At 45.6% G+C, this 19,250-nt stretch overlaps 1 protein-coding gene across 1 annotated transcript; it reads left to right on the plus strand.

Moving 5' to 3' along the window:
- Window positions 1-7,961: 7,961 nt before the first annotated feature.
- Window positions 7,962-18,539, plus strand: LOC128491893 (deleted in malignant brain tumors 1 protein-like). The gene is made up of 8 exons (XM_053464277.1): window positions 7,962-8,053; window positions 9,510-9,631; window positions 15,228-15,372; window positions 15,450-15,560; window positions 15,884-16,017; window positions 16,133-16,305; window positions 16,604-16,881; window positions 18,019-18,539. The coding sequence occupies exons 1-8, from the start codon at window positions 8,002-8,004 to the stop codon at window positions 18,276-18,278; spliced, it is 1,275 nt and encodes a 424-aa protein (XP_053320252.1). The 5' UTR covers window positions 7,962-8,001; the 3' UTR covers window positions 18,279-18,539.
- Window positions 18,540-19,250: the final 711 nt, after the last annotated feature.

The following is a 19,250-nucleotide window of genomic DNA, read 5'->3' on the forward strand; positions in this document are numbered from 1 at the left end:
TCTCAGGCACGCATGAATTCTCTCAATATTTTCCTGCTGATTATCAGTGGTTAGATAATGGCGGGGCAAAAGGGGCAGTTGAAAGTGTGAGTGAGAGTGTGAGTCAATGAGGGTGAGTGGCAATTTCATCCGAACCAAAAGAGCAGGAAATCAAATTTGTTGTCTGAAAATGAATAAACCAAAAAGAAAACAAAAAATACGTCGGGATCGTTTTTGGCCCGTTTGCACACAGGTATGCTATTCTACCTCAATGTAAGAGAAAACAGGAGGGACATGAAGTGATAATTAACCTATAGATTGTAAAGGGGCTGTCTAATGTCCCATACAGCCAAACTGCAAATTATATTAAAGTGCGTTGTACCTGTAAGTAGCTTCATACGCATTTCATAAACCTGTACAGAAAAAAAAGAAAGGACACGTACCTTAAGGAGAAGCTGCAGTGCTCTGCCCCCTTTGTGATCTGATTTTTAATGGAATATCTTCATAGGCCTACAGAGGCCCTTAATCACTCCCATCACTCCTGTGTCCCAATGGTGCGTTGTGTTCGCTGATCCAATTTTACATTTAAAAGAGTAATTGATCTAGGGCTGCAACTAACGATTATTTAAATAATCGATTAGTTGGCCGATTATTTTTTCGATTAATCGATTAATCGGATAAAAAAAACAATATGCAAATTTTTCGTTTATTTAAAATAATTTAATGAACTGGATGTTAAAAAACAACTTAAAATTTACATTAACATTCTTATTTTGTTATGATGTAATAAAAAACAATATTTTCAAAGTACAAGAACCCAAACACAATATTTATGAAACAAAATAACCCCAAACATTCTGAAAAGAGGTGGACTATTACTGTTCAAGAAACTTTGCCCCAGCACTTTGCACCTTGCACCCAGCACTTTGCACCCAGCACTTTGCCCCAGCACTTTGCACCCAGCCCTGGCACTTTGCACCCAGCACTTTGCCCCAGCCCTGGCACTTTGCACTTTGCACCCAGCACTTTGCACCCAGCACTTTGCACCCAGCACTTTGCCCCAGCACTTTGCACCCAGCACTTTGCACCCAGCACTTTGCACCCAGCACTCAGCACTTTGCACCCAGCACTTTGCACCCAGCACTTTGCACCCAGCCCTGGCACTTTGCACCCAGCACTTTGCACCCAGCACTTTGCACCCAGCACTTTGCCCCAGCACCCAGCACTTTGCACCCAGCACTTTGCACCCAGCACTTTGCACCCAGCACTTTGCACCCAGCCCTGGCACTTTGCACCCAGCACTTTGCACCCAGCACTTTGCACCCAGCCCTGGCACTTTGCACCCAGCACTTTGCACTGTGCCCCTGCACCCAGTCTCCAACTCTGCCCTGCACCCAGCCCTGCCCCCACATTCTGCCCTGCCCCCACACTCTGCCCTGCACCCACTGTGCCCTGCACCCACACTCACACCCTGCCCTGCATCCCCACCCCCACTCTGCCCTGCACCCAGTCTCCCACTCTGCCCTGCATCCCCACTCTGCCCTGCACCCAGTCTCCTGCCCTGCCCCCCACCCCCACTCTGCCCTGCCCCCCCACCCCCACTCTGCCCTACACCCCCCACCCCCACTCTGCCCTGCACCCACACTCACACCCTGCCCTGCATCCCCACCCCCACTCTGCCCTGCACTCAGTCACCTACCCTGGCCTGCCCCCCCACCCCCACTCTGCCCTGCACCCAGTCACCTACCCTGGCCTGCCCCCCCACCCCCACTCTGCCCTGCACCCACCACCCCCACTCTGCCCTGCACCCACACTCACACCCTGCCCTGCATCCCCTGAAACCCCACCCCCACCCCGCCGTGGACCCCCACCCCGCCGTGGACCCCCACCCCCGCGAATCGCTCTGTGCGAATGGAGCCACTCGCACAGAGCGATTCGCACATAGACATGAAGAATACTTACCTCCGGAAGGCGTCACATCCGTCACGTAGCTGAAAGAAGGCGGAGACTGCAGAGCGTGTAGCAGAAGCGGGGAACGCTCGCGGAGGTAAGTAAAAGGAGCCGAGTGCTCCAACAACGAATCGATCACTCGATTAATCGATAACGGAAATCGTCGACAACGATTTCCGTTATCGATTATTATCGATTTTATCGATTCGTTGTTTCAGCCCTAAATTGATCGTTAGAAACTCTTTTGCAATTATGTTACAGCTCCTTGTTTTCCAACTAAGTGACCCCAAACTTTTGAACAGTAGTGTATATATATATATATATATATATATATATATATATCATATCATATATATCATATAACATGTTCATTAGAAAGCCCTACTTGTCCTAAACATGTGTAAAATACATGGTTAAACCAGATGACAGAAATTACAATTAAACAACGACAAAGCAAAAGCAAACGTAAACTGCTTTCCCACTTAATGTAAAAGCATTACATTCTTGTTCTTTAAAGGGTTAAAACAAGCATGCAATAACATACCTAAGAACATAGCGACAATCGTGCGTATCCAACCAACAACATTTTTTTGTACAGTCATTCTAAATAATAGGAAAAACGACAGGGACAGACGTAAAACTCAGCACCCGGCGCGATATTTACATTTTTGGAATATTTTTGTTATGATTAATGATTTAACAATTGGATGATTTTTTTTTTTTTTTGGGTAGGAAACAGGAATACCTTTGGCTCATTTTTACTTTTTTTTTTTTTTAATTAGCCCAACGTGTTAGTCCGTTTATTGGAAATATTTCCAGGCAGGACGTGACCCTCTGGCAGTTGGGATGGGAAATCGCCTCGGGGGTTATAGAGCCGGGGTCCTGACCAGGCACAGCTCCGTACACGCTAACAATTTCCGAAAAAGACCTAAAGGGGGGGTTACTTCCTTCTGCTGTGACGTTCCCCAGTCGCAATCAGCCCCAACCACGTATGTAATTATCTCCCAACAAAAAATTCCATTCTGGAGCCCTCTCCTCCCAGTTAAACCAGTATGATTCACAAGAAATGCATGCTGTCTGGTGTGGTGTAGTCACTAAACCGACAGGTGGCTTCACAGGAGTACTTGCCGACTGCATTATTATTATTATTTATTGATTAATAATCAATAATTTATTATATTCAGACGTGGCCAGGACTACCTGCTGACATCGTGGTGGTCTCGCTGACATTGCTGCTGATGTCACACCTCCATTTAAGGGGGGAAATGGGTGGGGAGTGTCAAGAAGAAGCGGGTTCCCGGAGAGTTCCCAGGTATTGAAATCATTGACTTTCAATTGGAGGCTGTGCCGGCCCGACACTCTGCAGTGAGGACAGTGACCATTGGGGTGGCGGTGTGTGGCATTGAGGTGCTGCCCTGGGTTAAAAAAGGTAAATAGGCCTCTGCTCACCTTAGAACAGGATTTTGGCCTATTCTACACTGCTGTGATCACACATACGACTTCCAATTGGTGATTTTTCCACCGGTATCTTATGGTTGATATCCCTGCTTGAATGCAGGTGGCTCAATTAAGTATATCTTTAAACAATGACAAGCCAAGCTTTCCAAAAGGACCCATGTTAGAGCCTTTTGGTGTACGCATTTGGCGAGTCACTACATTTATTTATGTAGCTATTTTTTTAGAAGGTTCTCAAGTAAGCTGGTAAACTGTACCTAGCAGCCAGCTGAGAGTAATGGGAGTTTTAAAAAAGACGTAGTGCAGGGCAATATCATTTGCGACGTCATTATTACCACCCACTCCTGACAAATATTATTTTAATGTGTGTTAAAAACGGCGCTGACAATAGCCAGGCTTCCTAATATCCACTGCCTCGGGGCTCCCGCCGCTGATAGAAGGACACGCAGTTGGGCGATGATTGGGTTACGTGGGACTTAAATGTTCCTGTGAGAAACTTGGGTATATCCTGTATGATTTAATGGACAAAATTCATCTTTCACGATACGCGGGGGAACAAAACATTCGCAATAGCGAGAGCGCCAGAAAGCGTGCCTGATAAGACCTCCTAAAGAGCACAGAGATAAGCGGCCTGGAAGTATATTGCTCTTTGCTGTACGCATCTCTGCTCTGAGACAGCGCTAGTCACTAACTGGGTTATATAGGGGGTTAACTTACTAAAACCAGCCATATGACAGCCAGATGACCCCGTCTTCTTGTTATCCAAACAATTTTCCATGAATTCTGTATATTGAGAGCTGCCTCCTGACATCAGCTACACAGTTACACCAGATACACTATATGGACAAAAGTATTGGGACACCTGACCATGACATCAACAGGGACTTTTGTGACATTGCATTAATTAATATGTAGTTGGTCCCCCGCTTTGCAGCTATAACAGCTTCCACTCTTCTGGGAAGTCTTTCCACAAGATTTTGGAGTGTTTCGGTGGGAATTTTTGCCCATTCATCCAGTAGAGCATGTTCAGGTGTTCCATGGTGTTGAGGTCAGGGCCAGTCAAGTTTTTCCACACCAAACTCGTCCATCATGTCTTTATGGACAGACCCATTCTTGCACCTCGTTCTGGAAGTATTCATCTACAGAGACCTCAGCGTATAGAAGATATGCTGAAATCAATGCGAATATATAGAAATATATTTTTTCATGCAATTCACCCTTTTCTTAGTTGCTAAAACAGTTAATATTAAAGAAGGTTTAGATCAATCCACTATTAACTAGAATATTAGAACATAAATTGTACCCCATTGCTTTGACACTGAGCCTCCCAAATATAACACAGTCCATCGTTCTCAATGTTCCATGGCCTGCTGATCCAATGTGCTATGTCTAATGGAACAGAATGATGGAGGTTAAATGTTCTTGCACTTATGCTTCATATTCCATAGTTCTACCTTGCCTGGTCCTACCAACCTTCTTTTCTTTTCTGTTGTCAGAGAAATAAAGACCGTGATGTTCTCCTTGTGTCATAATATAGAATATGTTCTGTATCAGAGAAGATTAGTTGTAATTCTTGTAGACACATAACCTCACGAACAATCAGATTTGACTGGTGTTACACCAGGCAGGTCTAGAACACATTATTCTCGCATGTCCTTTACATCCAGGATGCCTTCCAAATCGTACCATGAGACATAAACCATTAATGGACTTCTTGATGGAAATCTGTGTTGTCCATGTAACCTGAGGGCAGATACGTAGGAACGGTGGAGATATGGGGAGGCACCACGGACACTCATATTTCACTCTGTCGTCCCTTATTTCTGCTGCTGATAAAAAAACCCCCTTAAAATTAAAAACAATCAATGGGCATCTGGTCGGCGTGAGTTTGGAAAACACCAGATAAGGAGAACATCTCTAGTGCTGTGTTCTTATTTAAGGTCACGACAGGATACATTGTGTAACGCATATAGCGCCAGACATTCAGTACAGGGTATTTCATAAAGCATCTGGGGCTTTAAATGGGTAAATCTATAGATTTGGGACGTTTACTGATAATTTCTTGGAGAATATGGGACAGTCGAAGCTGAGCCACATTGATTAATTTGACAATATGTATGAAAACATGCAATCATTGCACCTTGGTTTTAAGCAATGTACCCACCTGCCTGCTGTGAGAACTCAAATCTTACTTGGCCCGTGGTTTAGTTTTACATTAAGGATAGCCTGTCCGAAGCATGTGTAAATATACCTTACTGTATTACCCTCTACCACAGGGGCGTCCAACACGCGGCCCCCGGACCTTAAGGTGTGGCCCGCGTAAGATCTGCAGCCAGGGCAACCTGGATGGCAGGATCGCAAGGGCCCTGCTGATTACCTGTGGGTTGCTTGCACACACTGTGCAAGCAGTGTCTTTTTACAGCACAAGGGAAGCTGAACCCAGCAACTTGGCCAGGGGAGACCATGGTCTCCCCAGGCCAAGTTCCGCCATCAGGAGTTAAAGGGCTGTGTGAGCGACTCTATTGGTCACCTGCAGGGGCCTTCTCCGGCATCAACCAATTGGAGGAGGCCCCTGCAGGACCAATAGAGTCGCTTGCATGGCCGTTTAACTCCTGATGGCGAACCTATGTATTTCAGCTCCCATTAACCCCTGCTATGCTGCGTAGATAAGGTAGGCTAGATGGGGAAGGGCTCTGTGCGGCCGGTCAAGTTCTTCCACCCCAAACTCATCCTTCATGTCTTTATGGAGCTTGCTTTGTGCACTGGGGCACAGTGATGCTGGGATAGAAATGGGCCTTCCCCAAACTGTTCCCACAAAGTTGGAAGCATAGCAAGAACTTTCAGCTATCCAAATCATCCAAAAATGTCATACCAAGACATGTCATACCAAAGAACTATGTAAAAATCAGACAAAACTGTTCCTTTAAAAATACAGTTACGGGTAACCAAATAATCCAGACCACGCTTGTGACCTGTGGGCAACATTAGCCATTGTGCAGAGGCTGACTTCTGCATTCACACATCTACTGGTTGCTTCTTGTTAAGATTGGTACATTTTATGAGGCCAACAAAGAGAACGATCAAAGTTACATAAGTTATGGAACCTAAAATACCTTTCTACGTTGGTCCAATAAAAGAAACCAACCTCAACCAGAGATGTATTTTCGAATATATATGTGCCATATTATCATGTTTCACGTATGACATAAAGGACATATCATAGAAATGCATTGTCTATCCACAGCCTGTCTGTCCTCCTATGACATAGCATTCCTTTCAAAAGGGAGTAGTTACCCAGTGAAACCAGTTAAACCAGTGTCATGGGCTCTCTGTATCGCTCCCCGTGACCTCTTCAATCAGTGAGGCGTGGTCCATACAGAACACGTCACAAACCGTGTCACACATTGACCCCACAATATGACTGGGGGGGTTCTCTTCTCATCAGAGAGATTCCCCGCACCCAGAGGCAACGTGAAAAGATTCAATTACTGTCATATCAGTGTATTCCAGGGCAGCTCCCACGACCGCCCTCGCTGGTTGTGCCGATTGCGCCAGATGGAGAGCTGAAGGATCTCCCTATTAACTGGCCAATTATCAGCACAGCGCTGAGGCCAGAATACGTCCCTGGTCATTATAGTACCATTGTGAGGATCCCCAACACACTAAACTACTGCTGAGCCATTTTCTCTGTATCATTATACACTGTCCACTCCTGACCTCTCTTTATAGGATACCATCCCTCTCCTGATCTCTCTCTATACACAGTGCTGTCCATCTCCTGATCTCTCTCTTTATAGAGCACTGTCTCTCTCCTGATCTCTCTTTATAGAGTGCTGTCCCTCTCCTGATCTCTCTTTATACACAGTGCTGTCCATCTCCTGATCTCTCTTTATAGAGTGCTGTCTCTCTCCTGATCTCTCTTTATACACAGTGCTATCCATCTCCTGATCTCTCTTTATAGAGTGCTGTCCCTCTCCTGATCTCTCTTTATACATAATGCTGTCTCTCCTGATCTCTCTTTATACAGTGCTGTCCCTCTCCTGATCTCTCTGTATACACAGTGCTGTCCCTCTCCCGATCTCTCCGTATACACAATGCTGTCCCTCTCCCGATCTCTCTGTATACACAGTGCTGTCCCTCTCCCGATCTCTCTGTATACACAGTGCTGTCCCTCTCCCGATCTCTCTGTATACACAGTGCTGTCCCTCTCCCGATCTCTCTGTATACACAGTGCTGTCCCTCTCCCAATCTCTCTGTATACACAGTGCTGTCCCTCTCCTGATCTCTCTGTATACACAGTCCTGTCCCTCTCCCGATCTCTCTGTATACACAGTGCTGTCCCTCTCCCGATCTCTCTGTATACACAGTGCTGTCCCTCTCCCAATCTCTCTGTATACACAGTGCTGTCCCTCTCCTGATCTCTCTGTATACACAGTGCTGTCCCTCTCCCGATCTCTCTGTATACACAGTGCCGGCTCTCTCCTCCTCCTCCAGTAACAGGTACTTAGCCGCTCCTTAATCTCAGCTCCTCCTTTGTCATACGTCTGTTCCTCTCCTCCTTCCCCCTCCTCTACACAGAGAGGTCCTGCCCTCCTTCCCCTCTAGCTGTCTCTTGGCATGGAGCTGGCACTGCCCCTTCCCTGGCATTTGCTCTGGTTCTGCCTTTCTGGTGAGTTTGAGTATGACTTCATGGAGTGTCATGTATGACTCCCACCCCTCCCCCTCCTCTCTGCCTTCTCCCCCCTATCCTGTCTCCCCGAGGCTACCTGTTGGTTATTACAGCCGGTAGGGCAGAGGCAGGAGGGTATTGATTCCAGACAGACCCCCCATTTCACCAATGGGATTACAGCGATCTACCCCGGGGAAGGGCAGGAAACAGAGGGGGGGGGCAGTTATATCTAGTCTGCACACTAATGGGAATGCGCAGAATTGGGGAGGAATAAGTTAGAAATGACTTTTTTTGTGGCCTCTCACCTGTGCATGGGGCCAATCACATTAACCTTGCTGTTTTGCGATGTGATTGTCAGGAGGCAAAGTGTGCAAAGTTTCATTGATTTAGTGGAAAGGTGGCATTTTACAGGGAATCCCAATGCACTTTGATAACAATAACCTATGGGATATAAAGACAAGATTTTTAGGGTTAAATAGTAAAAGAATCACTGAGAAATCTGTTTGAAATGTTTATTTCTGTGTTATGTACGCACATGCTGACCCATCTGGCACTGAAAAGGTTAATTGCAAACGATGTTGTTCTGTAACATTAGAATGCGATAAGTTCTTCATCTATTGATCTATTTCATATACTTTGTTCATTTGATCTATACTCATAGTCAGGACTGATATCAGAGGCAATAAGTAACAATGTAGGGAGGTTGTTGACGTATTTGCGCTGGATATCTCTGGGCTGGTTTGGCCTATGATCCATTTCCAGGAGAAGAATGGAATTCCCAACACTTTTATCAGAGGAGAGTCATAAACGATGCTCCTTTTGTTTTTGCTGGTGGTAAAGAGAGTCTGGATAAATATGTATTGATCGGGGCTGGGGAGATAAGAATGGCATACTGGGCCAAATGGAGGACTTCAGTCCAAGGGCTAGATTTAGGGAGCAGGTCTCATCCATAAGACAAGATCATTAACCTCGCCAAGAAGTTCTTCTCGAGACCAAATGGAAAATTAGGAAGTACAGATGCTTTAATTACTTACCGATCAAACCAGGGGTGGTTATGGAAAATCGCGGGGATCTCATAAAAATTGCTGCTGTGCTACAGAATGTATTTCCTTATAGGAACCATCTGTTGAGCCTATGCTAGCCTGCCAACCATGATAGGATGGGTTGTCCACTTATTCTTAAAATGCCACCATGTTTAAAAATACCTGTGAAGTCCCCAAAACTTGTGAGAAAGCAGCTTGTACTTTAGAAGTTACCAGCTTTTTTCCCATGGAGACTGGCACTCACTGCTTGTGATCAGGTGACCGGCAATCTTTCAGGAGCAATTTTGACCAAGATGGACGTAGGAGACCCCAACTTGATCTCCTCCACTGATTAGAAGCTGAAAAAGAAAATCCTTGCGACATCATGGTAGCACATTTAAAATCTGTTATGTTTATCTTTGTCTCTTTCTTAGGTTTAAGCTGTGGCTCGTTACTTAGGAGCTCGCTAGTACGTTTCCAGAATGGAACTGTGGTTGAGAGCGAGGAACCATGTACAGGAATCGTTCTATTGGTTACCAATCAGACAAGAAGCCTGGTAAAGCCCTTTTGTAAAAACTACAGCTTTAGACATATTTTGGGAAAAGTGTAGAGTTTTCTCTGTCTGCATTCTGACCTACAAAGCTTCTCCAGCTTTTCACCGGAGCGTCTTCTCTCACCTTTGTTTATCTTGGCCTTGGAGCTGGACAAACCCATGAACCATGTACAGGGCCGGACTGGGGATTATCAGGTGGTCCTGGCACATGAAGGCCAGCCGCCTGCATAAATGCAGCTGACGGCACATTATGTTTTTAAGCCCACATGGTATCCTTAGTTGGCTTAGTGTTTCATGAAGCAATGTGTAGGAAGGACTTACCTGAAGTTTTTTGTGTTTCCTTGTTGCCTCTTTGCTTCAGTCTTCACCACCAGACCTGGCCTCTGATGTCATCAGATGCATTTTAATGAAGCCGTGTAGCCAAAAAAAAGGCAGTAATTTGTGACCTTTTACTTACTCGATATTTACTTGGTGACATTGCATACAGAGCCAGACTAGCAATGACTTCACTTTAAGGCCAGTGGCCGCCTTATGACGTAAGTGTGGCTGGTGGCTGGATATGTGCGGCTGCGTTTTTATGCTTACTTAAGGCGCGGCTGGGCATATCCAGCCACTGGCTGCAGACCTCAGAACCCAATCTGCCGCTGCCAGGCCTGATTGTTGCTGCATCGTGTGTGGTATTCTGGGTTCAAGGAGGCTTCTAGGTCATGAGGGAAGAGTGTGCCAGGTGATCATGGGTAGGTGCAGGGCCGGCCTTAGGTGTGTGCGACCTGTTCGGCCGCACAGGGCACCATGGCAACAGGGGCGCCTGCCACGGAGGATGTTAAATAAAGTTAAAACAAAGTCCCGGGCCGGGGCGCCGAGCGGTCGCTCGTGGAGTTTTCAGCAACCGCTCGGCACCCCTCACTCTCAGCGACTCTGTCGCGGTGCCGGCGTTTCATGCTGAGCGCCGGAATTATTCTGGTGCTCAGCTGTGAAGCGCGCACCGTGGCAGAGCGGGAAAACGGACACCTCCCGCTCCCACTGCAGGACTCCGGCAACAAGGTAAGTAAGGATAGAGAGAGGGGGTAGATAATGAGAAGGGACAGGGGGGGTAGATAGTGAGAAGGGGCGGGGTAGATAGTGAGAAGGGGCGGGGAGCAGTGAGAAGGGGCAGGGGATAGATAGTGATAAGGGGCAGGGGGTAGATAGTGAGAAGGGGCAGAGTGGGGAAGGCAGTGAGAAGGGGCAAGGGGGGGTAGATAGTGAGAAGGGGCAGAGGTGGTAGATAGTGAGAAGGGGAGATTTTTTTCCCTTTCTTTTTTTTTTGGGATGGGGGGCGCCAGAGGAGTAGTCCACACAGGGCACCAGAACACTTAAGGCTGGCTCTGGGTAGGTCAGTATCCCCGTTTAAGCTACAGGTAAGTAAAACAAGTTCTACTTTTCCACTAAGGTCATCAAAGATTATCTGACTACATATTTTTCTGTGATAGACCAATAAAAGGAATCACCCTTGACTAAAGACTCCCATGTTCTTCTTGGACCAGTAGATCCGTGTTGCTTCTGCCATTGAACTGCAAACTAGTAGCACCAACTCAGGAGGACAGTAGATAACTACCCCAAAAGAAGCCTCTGGAATAAAATATTCGGAGTCTTCCATAATTGGGAATGTTACTGACTTCTGGTCACATTTGTGAATACAGCCTTGGGGTGAGATGACCTCTCAGCCAAGAGGCGTAGAATCCCATCAAGCAGACTTGGAAACGATGACCAAGCTTCTTAATTTATTAAAGCTGGTTTTGTTTGTTTTTTTGGCTCTGATCCTATTACAAAGCGATCCTCAAATATAAGATTTAATATGAAGCAGATTTAAAACATATGAACATCTTAAGAAGCTTTTTCTTAGCGTGGCAAACAAGCTAAATAAAGATGTTTTAAATTGGTTTGTGAAGGAGATGTTCCAAGGAGCATACTAATGGTTCTGGATGTAAGGGGATGTGACTGCAGATTATCAGGACAGGTTCAGACAGTGCTGGGTTTGTATGTAATGTGAGGGGATGTGACTGCAGATTATCAGGACAGGCTCAGACAGTGCTGGGTTTGTATGTAATGTAAGGAGATGTGACTGCAGATTATCAGGACAGGCTCAGACACTGCTGGGTTTGTATGTAATGTAAGGGGATGTGACTGCAGATTATCAGGACAGGCTCAGACAGCGCTGGGTTTGTATGTAATGTAAGGGGATGTGACTGCAGATTATCAGGACAGGCTCAGGCAGTGCTGGGTTTGTATGTAATGTAAGGGGATGTGACTGCAGATTATCAGGACAGGCTCAGACAGTGCTGGGTTTGTATGTAATGTAAGGGGATGTGACTGCAGATTATCAGGACAGGCTCAGACAGCGCTGGGTTTGTATGTAATGTAAGGGGATGTGACTGCAGATTATCAGGACAGGCTCAGACAGTGCTGGGTTTGTATGTAATGTAAGGTGATGTGACTGCAGGTTATCAGGACAGGCTCAGACAGTGCTGGGTTTGTATGTAATGTAAGGAGATGTGACTGCAGATTATCAGGACAGGCTCAGACAGTGCTGGGTTTGTATGTAATATAAGGGGATGTGACTGCAGATTATCAGGACAGGCTCAGACAGCGCTGGGTTTGTATGTAATGTAAGGAGATGTGACTGCAGATTATCAGGACAGGCTCAGACAGTGCTGGGTTTGTATGTAATGTAAAGAGATGTGACTGCAGATTATCAGGACAGGCTCAGACAGCGCTGGGTTTGTATGTAATGTAAGGAGATGTGACTGCAGATTATCAGGACAGGCTCAGACAGTGCTGGGTTTGTATGTAATGTAAGGGGATGTGACTGCAGATTATCAGGACAGGCTCAGACAGCGCTGGGTTTGTATGTAATGTAAGGAGATGTGACTGCAGATTATCAGGACAGGCTCAGACAGTGCTGGGTTTGTATGTAATGTAAGGAGATGTGACTGCAGATTATCAGGACAGGCTCAGACAGCGCTGGGTTTGTATGTAATGTAAGGGGATGTGACACAAATATGCACAGACACAAACACTGTAGGTCTAATTACAATTTTCCACTCTATATTTCCAGTTTCCGTCTCTCTCCATTCACTGGAATCTCGCGTAGATCTTATCAGAATCTCGCGTAGATTTTATCACTGCAAGGAAAGCTATTTTTGTTCTTGATGTGGCTATTTTTAGTTGCAAACAGGATTTCTACCGTAAGATCTCCGGAAGCTGGTTTAGTTTTCTCACCTGCTCGACCCACAACTTAATTATAAAGCAATTCATTTCCTTTCCCACCACGCAAGCAGGACGCATCTTAAACGTTACCCAACAAACCCGGCGTTACCTGTTACCCAGAAGCCAAAACTCGTACGGATTGTATATATTACGGAATAAAAAAGGAGATATTCGAGCTGCTTCTTATCTAGAGCAGGTTCAGGTTTCTGAAATAAATTCTGGCAGCGATATGCTGCAAACTTTAAAAAAAAAAACAGTAAAAAAAAAAAGTATCTAAAAACAACCCTGGATGGTGAAATGTTTTTGTAATGTTATATCACATATGTTTATAAACAGCTGTAGCATAAATAAGATGAGAATTTGGGGTTTATATATATATATATATATATATATATATATACATATGTAAAGGTTTGTATCAAGGAGATCTGGACACATTCACAGCTAGTTTAACTTAATTGAACTTAATTGAATTGTTTAAGTCGTTTGATCGCATTTGGGTGCCGGGAGGTTTGATCTGATCTACATCGGCAACTTGAAATTGAAAATACTATTGGAAATGAGGAAATTCAGAGTTATGTACGTGCGGCAGAACATTTAGCGCTTGTTACTTGGCTATGTGCTCTGAGAGTCGATTCGCTTACTAGTGAGTATGGTTTTAGTGTTCTTTTTTTTTTTTTTTCTTCAGTACTCCGGATTATTGAATCAAGCCCAATGTTTCTTAGTGAATACTTTATTAGCCGAGACTTTTAACGTGTTCTGTATATCGATGCAGATAACGAGGTTCAGGGCTGCTGGCTCTGCTTTCACGTCCTGCTGAGATGACTCTGTGGCTCTAATGAAGCTGGTTTGCGAAGCAGACACTCAGCCGGACCGCAGAACGTGTCCCTCGCACACACGCGCTATTCTTCTCCCAAATATTTTCTAAGAATAGCAAGGAATTGATCTGTCTCCGCAGCGCCGTATTATACACAGTAATGTGAGGACGCAATACGTGACACACGGTGACAAGTCGGTTACTCGCCGTTAGTATTGATTTCTGCCTCTTGGTACCGGCTGCATCAGGGATCATAATTAGATATAAGAGATCTGCCTAATTTACTGTCAGGGATAGAGAACTGTTTGCAGGTACACTGGGTATGATCATTCCCAAAATCTTGCAATATTCTAAATTTTGAGATTTACCACCATTCCTGCAAAATTATATAATGTAGGTAGTTTTTTTTGAGGGGGGGGCAAAGAAAATCAATTTATGTTTAATATTTATGCTTTCTAAGTTCGGTGCCATGTTTCCATGTCTAAACCTTTGCACAGATCGTGTTTCTGGCCTCTCTTTAAGTATTTTGGGTTCAGTTAAAAGGGATTTTAGAATCCAGAGAATACGGAATGCAGAGCCCATAGAGGCATCGGAATCTATCATTTGGCGGCATATAAAAACCGGCTGGCATCCTTTTATGTGCCAGTGGCACACATGTCTTGTGACTTAGGGGCTGACATCTGCCAAAAAAGGGTTAAAGTATCACAAAATGCCATATACAACCCTGAACACAATGACGGGTTAATTCAAATCTTTTTTTTTATTATTTATTATTTATTTTATTTAGGGTTAAGCATTTTCCTACACATTCATGCTAACACACAAACACACCCATTCTAGCACACATACACTTACACATTCACTTCTATGTTAACACAAAAACGCATACACATCCATGCTAACACAGAAACACGAGCATATACACATCCATGCTAACACACAAACACACATTCATGCACACATACACTTACACATTCATGTTAACACACACACACACATACATACAGTCTCATTCTAACATACATTTATACATGCTCCTTCCCTTGTCCTCTCACTCACTCGCTCCCTTCCTCTCGCACTCCCCTTACTTCACCGGTAGCTTTTTCTCTGGCTACTTGCAGAGTGTGCAGGAAGCCTCACTTTACTTGGTCCCGCTGCATTCCTGCCTCCCTGTGCCAGTCCAAAATTGTTTACAAAGGGCCAGTACAACCTGGACTGGTATGGTCCAGTTTGGACCAGCCCTTTGTAAACAGTTTAAAACCGGCCAGCCCGCCCCTGATGTGAGAATTGTTAGAAAGGCAATTTTGACAGGGCTGCACATGCATAACTCACAATCGCTACTCCACATGCGCAAGCAATATAGCAAATACCTGAGCGTGTGCGTGCCACATTGCTTACTTATGTTAGGTTACATGCAGAAAAACAAAGGCAGGGAGGCCTTTACTTAACCTTAAAAATGACATCACTGCCCCTTAAGTAGAATTAAACAATTATGAGCCATACTAGAGTTAACCCTTTTGTGGTTGTGTGCAGGTGTGTGATAAATTGTGGGGTGTGGAATCCCTTCTCGCTAACGTCGTTTGCCACGAATCAGGCTGCGGAAAGCCAAACCTTACATGGACCCTGCAGTTTCCTCCACCGTCCTCCTTAGGGGCCGTCCAGGGGCTACGATGCACAGGTACCGATACACTCGCTAGGTATTATGTATGTTTGCAAGGCTTGCTGATCAGTAACACGATTTTACTTTAATTTCAGGAGAGGAGTCCTCTGTGAACGAGTGTGAGCACTTGGGGGAAGCTGCGCAGGATTGTGTCCCGCAGGGCATTGCAGCTGTAACGTGCGAACGCAATATCACACAGGGTCCAGGTATAGCTAGAGTGGATGAAACACACTGTCTGGGTACAGGCTTAGTATATGAGAGTCACACTCACAGACCAAATACAGCCGGAGCGTAAGAGTCATACATACATCGCAAGTGTGAAGCCTGAAATGAAGCTTTAACCCATTTGTAGACTGAAACCCTGTGTATACAAGTTTAGGAAAGTCATTGACCTAGGGCCAAATCGGCCACCACCAGCCATTATGTGGAATACGGACCAGACATTCTGTACAAAGTTAATTTTATTCCTGTTCACATGTTTCTATGCACCTTTTTTTCTAAATGTCACTTTCTCCTTGCGATCTCCCAGGTAACTCTTCCATGCGTTTGTCCAGGGGCCGTAACTCATGTGATGGACACGTTGAGGTGTTTACAGGGGACACTTGGAGCCCTGTGTGTTTCACGGGTATCAAGGATGGTGACATTCAGGAGCTCTGCACACAGGTAGGAGAGCACTAATGCCCTTCTTCCTCCACCATCAGGTTCTAGCCATGGCTTGAGTTCTGACCTCCTCAGTAGAGAGTGGTCTCACGCTCTCCCCCATTGTCTCGTTACTCAGCTGGACTGTGAGCCTCAGAATCCTCTGATTACCGCTCTCCATAGAGGACAGTTACAAGAAGCTGTGATGTTCCAATGTTCGGGGAACCAAACTTTGCCCTGGGAATGTGACCATGAAATGGTGGACGTGTGTCAGAATGGTGTGACTACATACCTGCAATGTCATCGCCCAAGGTGAGCCTACGACTGGTGCAAAACCCAACATGCAGGGGATACATTGCAGTGCTGTGCCTGGGTACATGTGTAGGGAATGGCATGCTCAGGGTTAAGGTTTTCTTTTTTTGTATTTAACATTGAGAACCAAAGGAACAAAGTCTGGTGGGCATTTGAATAGCCATTATTTTCACCATGGGTGCCACAGAGGTGGACAAGGGTGCAGGGCTTTGCAATGTGTTTGGGTGTTTATAGAATGGTTGTGGTACTATATGATCTTACGACAGGCTTTCTGAGCCCCCATCTGTGTGTCTTTCAGGATGGAGGAGTCCTGGATGGTTTGGACAGCCATATCTTTAGCTGTGCTGATGATAGTGGCGCTTTGCTGGGTTCGTGTTGCGAAGACCTGGAAATGCTGTACTCAGTCCTTGAACAGGCATTTACGGTCGTGTTGTTCTGGTGCCTCGCGCAAACATAAACCGCCCCACCAAAGTGCCAAGAGGCGTAGGAACATTTATCGCAACGAGACCCCCAGTGTGGTGATTCAGGAGATCCTGAGTGCTCCATCATCCCCTGGGGCTTTACAGGATCCAGGAGGTAAGTGAAGTAAAAAAAACATTAATGTAGAGAGAGACGTTGTTATAGCCGGAGGGCGAGATGAGAGGTACTGTCATTTTAAATCTTCACTTGGTCGGTAGGAGAGTGGCAGGGCCACCTTTAATATTGAGTGGACCCTGGGCAAGCATTAGCTTGGGCTCGCTCCCTCACTCCACTCCATCACCAAAGAAATCCCCACAAAAAAACCCAAAAGTACTTGCCGCACCGACTCTACAGATTAGGAGGAGACTGTCAGAGTCAGTGCGGTCTCCCCCCCACATGCGCAGGGCAGGGGAGCACACTATGCAGATCGCATTGCCAGTTAATGGTGCGGGTGCAAGTGACCTGAAACGGACGTGCGAGTCGTGATCGGGGCAGGCTTTAGGTGTTCAGGCGCCCCTTTCACTGTACCACACCTTACTTTTACATACACATTCATGCTAACGTGTGCACATACACACATACGCACAAACTACATACACTCTCACATGCATGCATATACACTCCCACCCTTACTCACTCCCTTACCTCACTCGCTTTCTTCCTTTCACTCTGAGTGAACAGCGCGTTACGTGACCCCACTGCGTTTCTGCCTCCTTTAGGCCTGTCCAAAAGTGATCACAAATTGAGCCTGCCTCTGCCTACATATCATCCTTCATTCAATGAACTCATCCCCATCCAAGCAGCGCTTTCCTATTGTTTCACCCCCCCTGCCCCAACCACTGACTAGATTGTAAGCTCTCAAGAGCAGGGCCCTCTTCTCGTTTTCTACCAGTTTGTTATTGTCTGTGACCGCTGATTGTAACAGCGCTACGCAATGGCAGTATAGTAAAAACGTGTGTGATGTAATAGTTCAGACAGTGAGGAGCAGGGCTGGCGATCACAAGGGCGGCCCTGGTACTTTAAGGCCAGCTCCCCCTGATTTTAAGCATGACATGATAAATCTGGTGTGATATTTAACTTGTTGGTCTCTGCAAAATTAGATTGCAAGCTCTGCAGGGCAGGCAGGCAGGCACTATACTGAAAAGCGAGAGAGACTACATTGTGATGGAAGCTTGGGTCGGGGAGATATAGGTTGTTAAATAACATATGGCGTTTTGCTGTGTATAACATTTTCTTCCCCTGTCTTGTTTGCAGAAGTAAATGCCCTGCTGGCTCCCCATGGATTTCGGCTTAATAACACCATCACCCCTCCCCCCAGCTACATGCACGCTCTTAAAATCCTCTCCCGTCCCCTGGAGAACACGCAGACTCCACCACCTAGTTACCTGGAAGCTCTGAAGATACTTTCTCGGCCGGTCCTGGTCCACGTCCATGCCACAGACTGCCAGGAGGAGAAGGAGGATCTGGCGGCTCTCAAAGAGGAAGAGAAGAGAGACGACGCTCAGAACCATTAATGTGAATTGCTTTTATACAATATTCTGTACAGACCGTATTTAAAGTCACAGAGAAGAATCGCTTGTAGAAAAGTCCATTAGTAAAACATAAAGAAGACCGTTTAGTGAATACAATATATCCTTGTAGTATGGCTAGCAGGGACACTCCAGCCATCACACGCACTTTAATGCAAACGACAGCTGATTGTTACCTTTTAGTTAACATTGTTTGTGTGTAAATTCATGGAGAGATCCATCAGAATCCCCTCTGTGCGGTTGGACCGTGACATACGGTGTTACACCGCCAGCCAGCGCCCGTTTCCCGCTCATTTATGAGGTCCAGGCATAACAAGCATTGTTCTGTCTCCACATGAAGGCGAATGAAGGTGTAACTGGTAGTGGCTGTGTGACTTTCCTACCTTCGTGTCCAAGCAGTGGAGCAGACAGGACCGGCAAAAGCTCAGGTTAGACGGATACACGTAGACACGGAGATTTGAATCAATGTGGGTTTATTTGACCCAAGTCAAACACAAACAATGATACTGAAACCTTGGTGTTGTCTGTTAATATCTTTCCTAAAGCTATCTGCTGGTCAAAAAACTGATGCCTTACGAGCCCAAGTGATGAATGTCCAGTCACACAGAAAGCAGATCCCTCACACAAGGGTTGCAGGAAGTGACATGGACCCAGGCTCCTCAAAACACGCCCAGAAAAGGAAAACTTTATTAACAAGAGCAGAGGCATGCAGCATGCAAATTCTGGCCAGCGGATGGCAGCAAAACAACCATACATAGAAACAACATGGTGATGGAAGAACTGATAATATGGTGGACAGTTAAATAATTACAGTACAGAGGACAGCACACTCCCCGTCTGAAATTCCCTGAGGGAATTTCACTATGACTAAATGTCCAAAAAAAAAAAAATAAAAAAAAAATATATGGAACAAACCTGTAACAAACATGTTAGAATATAACGGGAAACATTACAACA

This window comes from Spea bombifrons, chromosome 4 (genome assembly GCF_027358695.1).
Source record: "Spea bombifrons isolate aSpeBom1 chromosome 4, aSpeBom1.2.pri, whole genome shotgun sequence".
Taxonomy (NCBI): Eukaryota; Metazoa; Chordata; class Amphibia; order Anura; family Pelobatidae; genus Spea; species Spea bombifrons.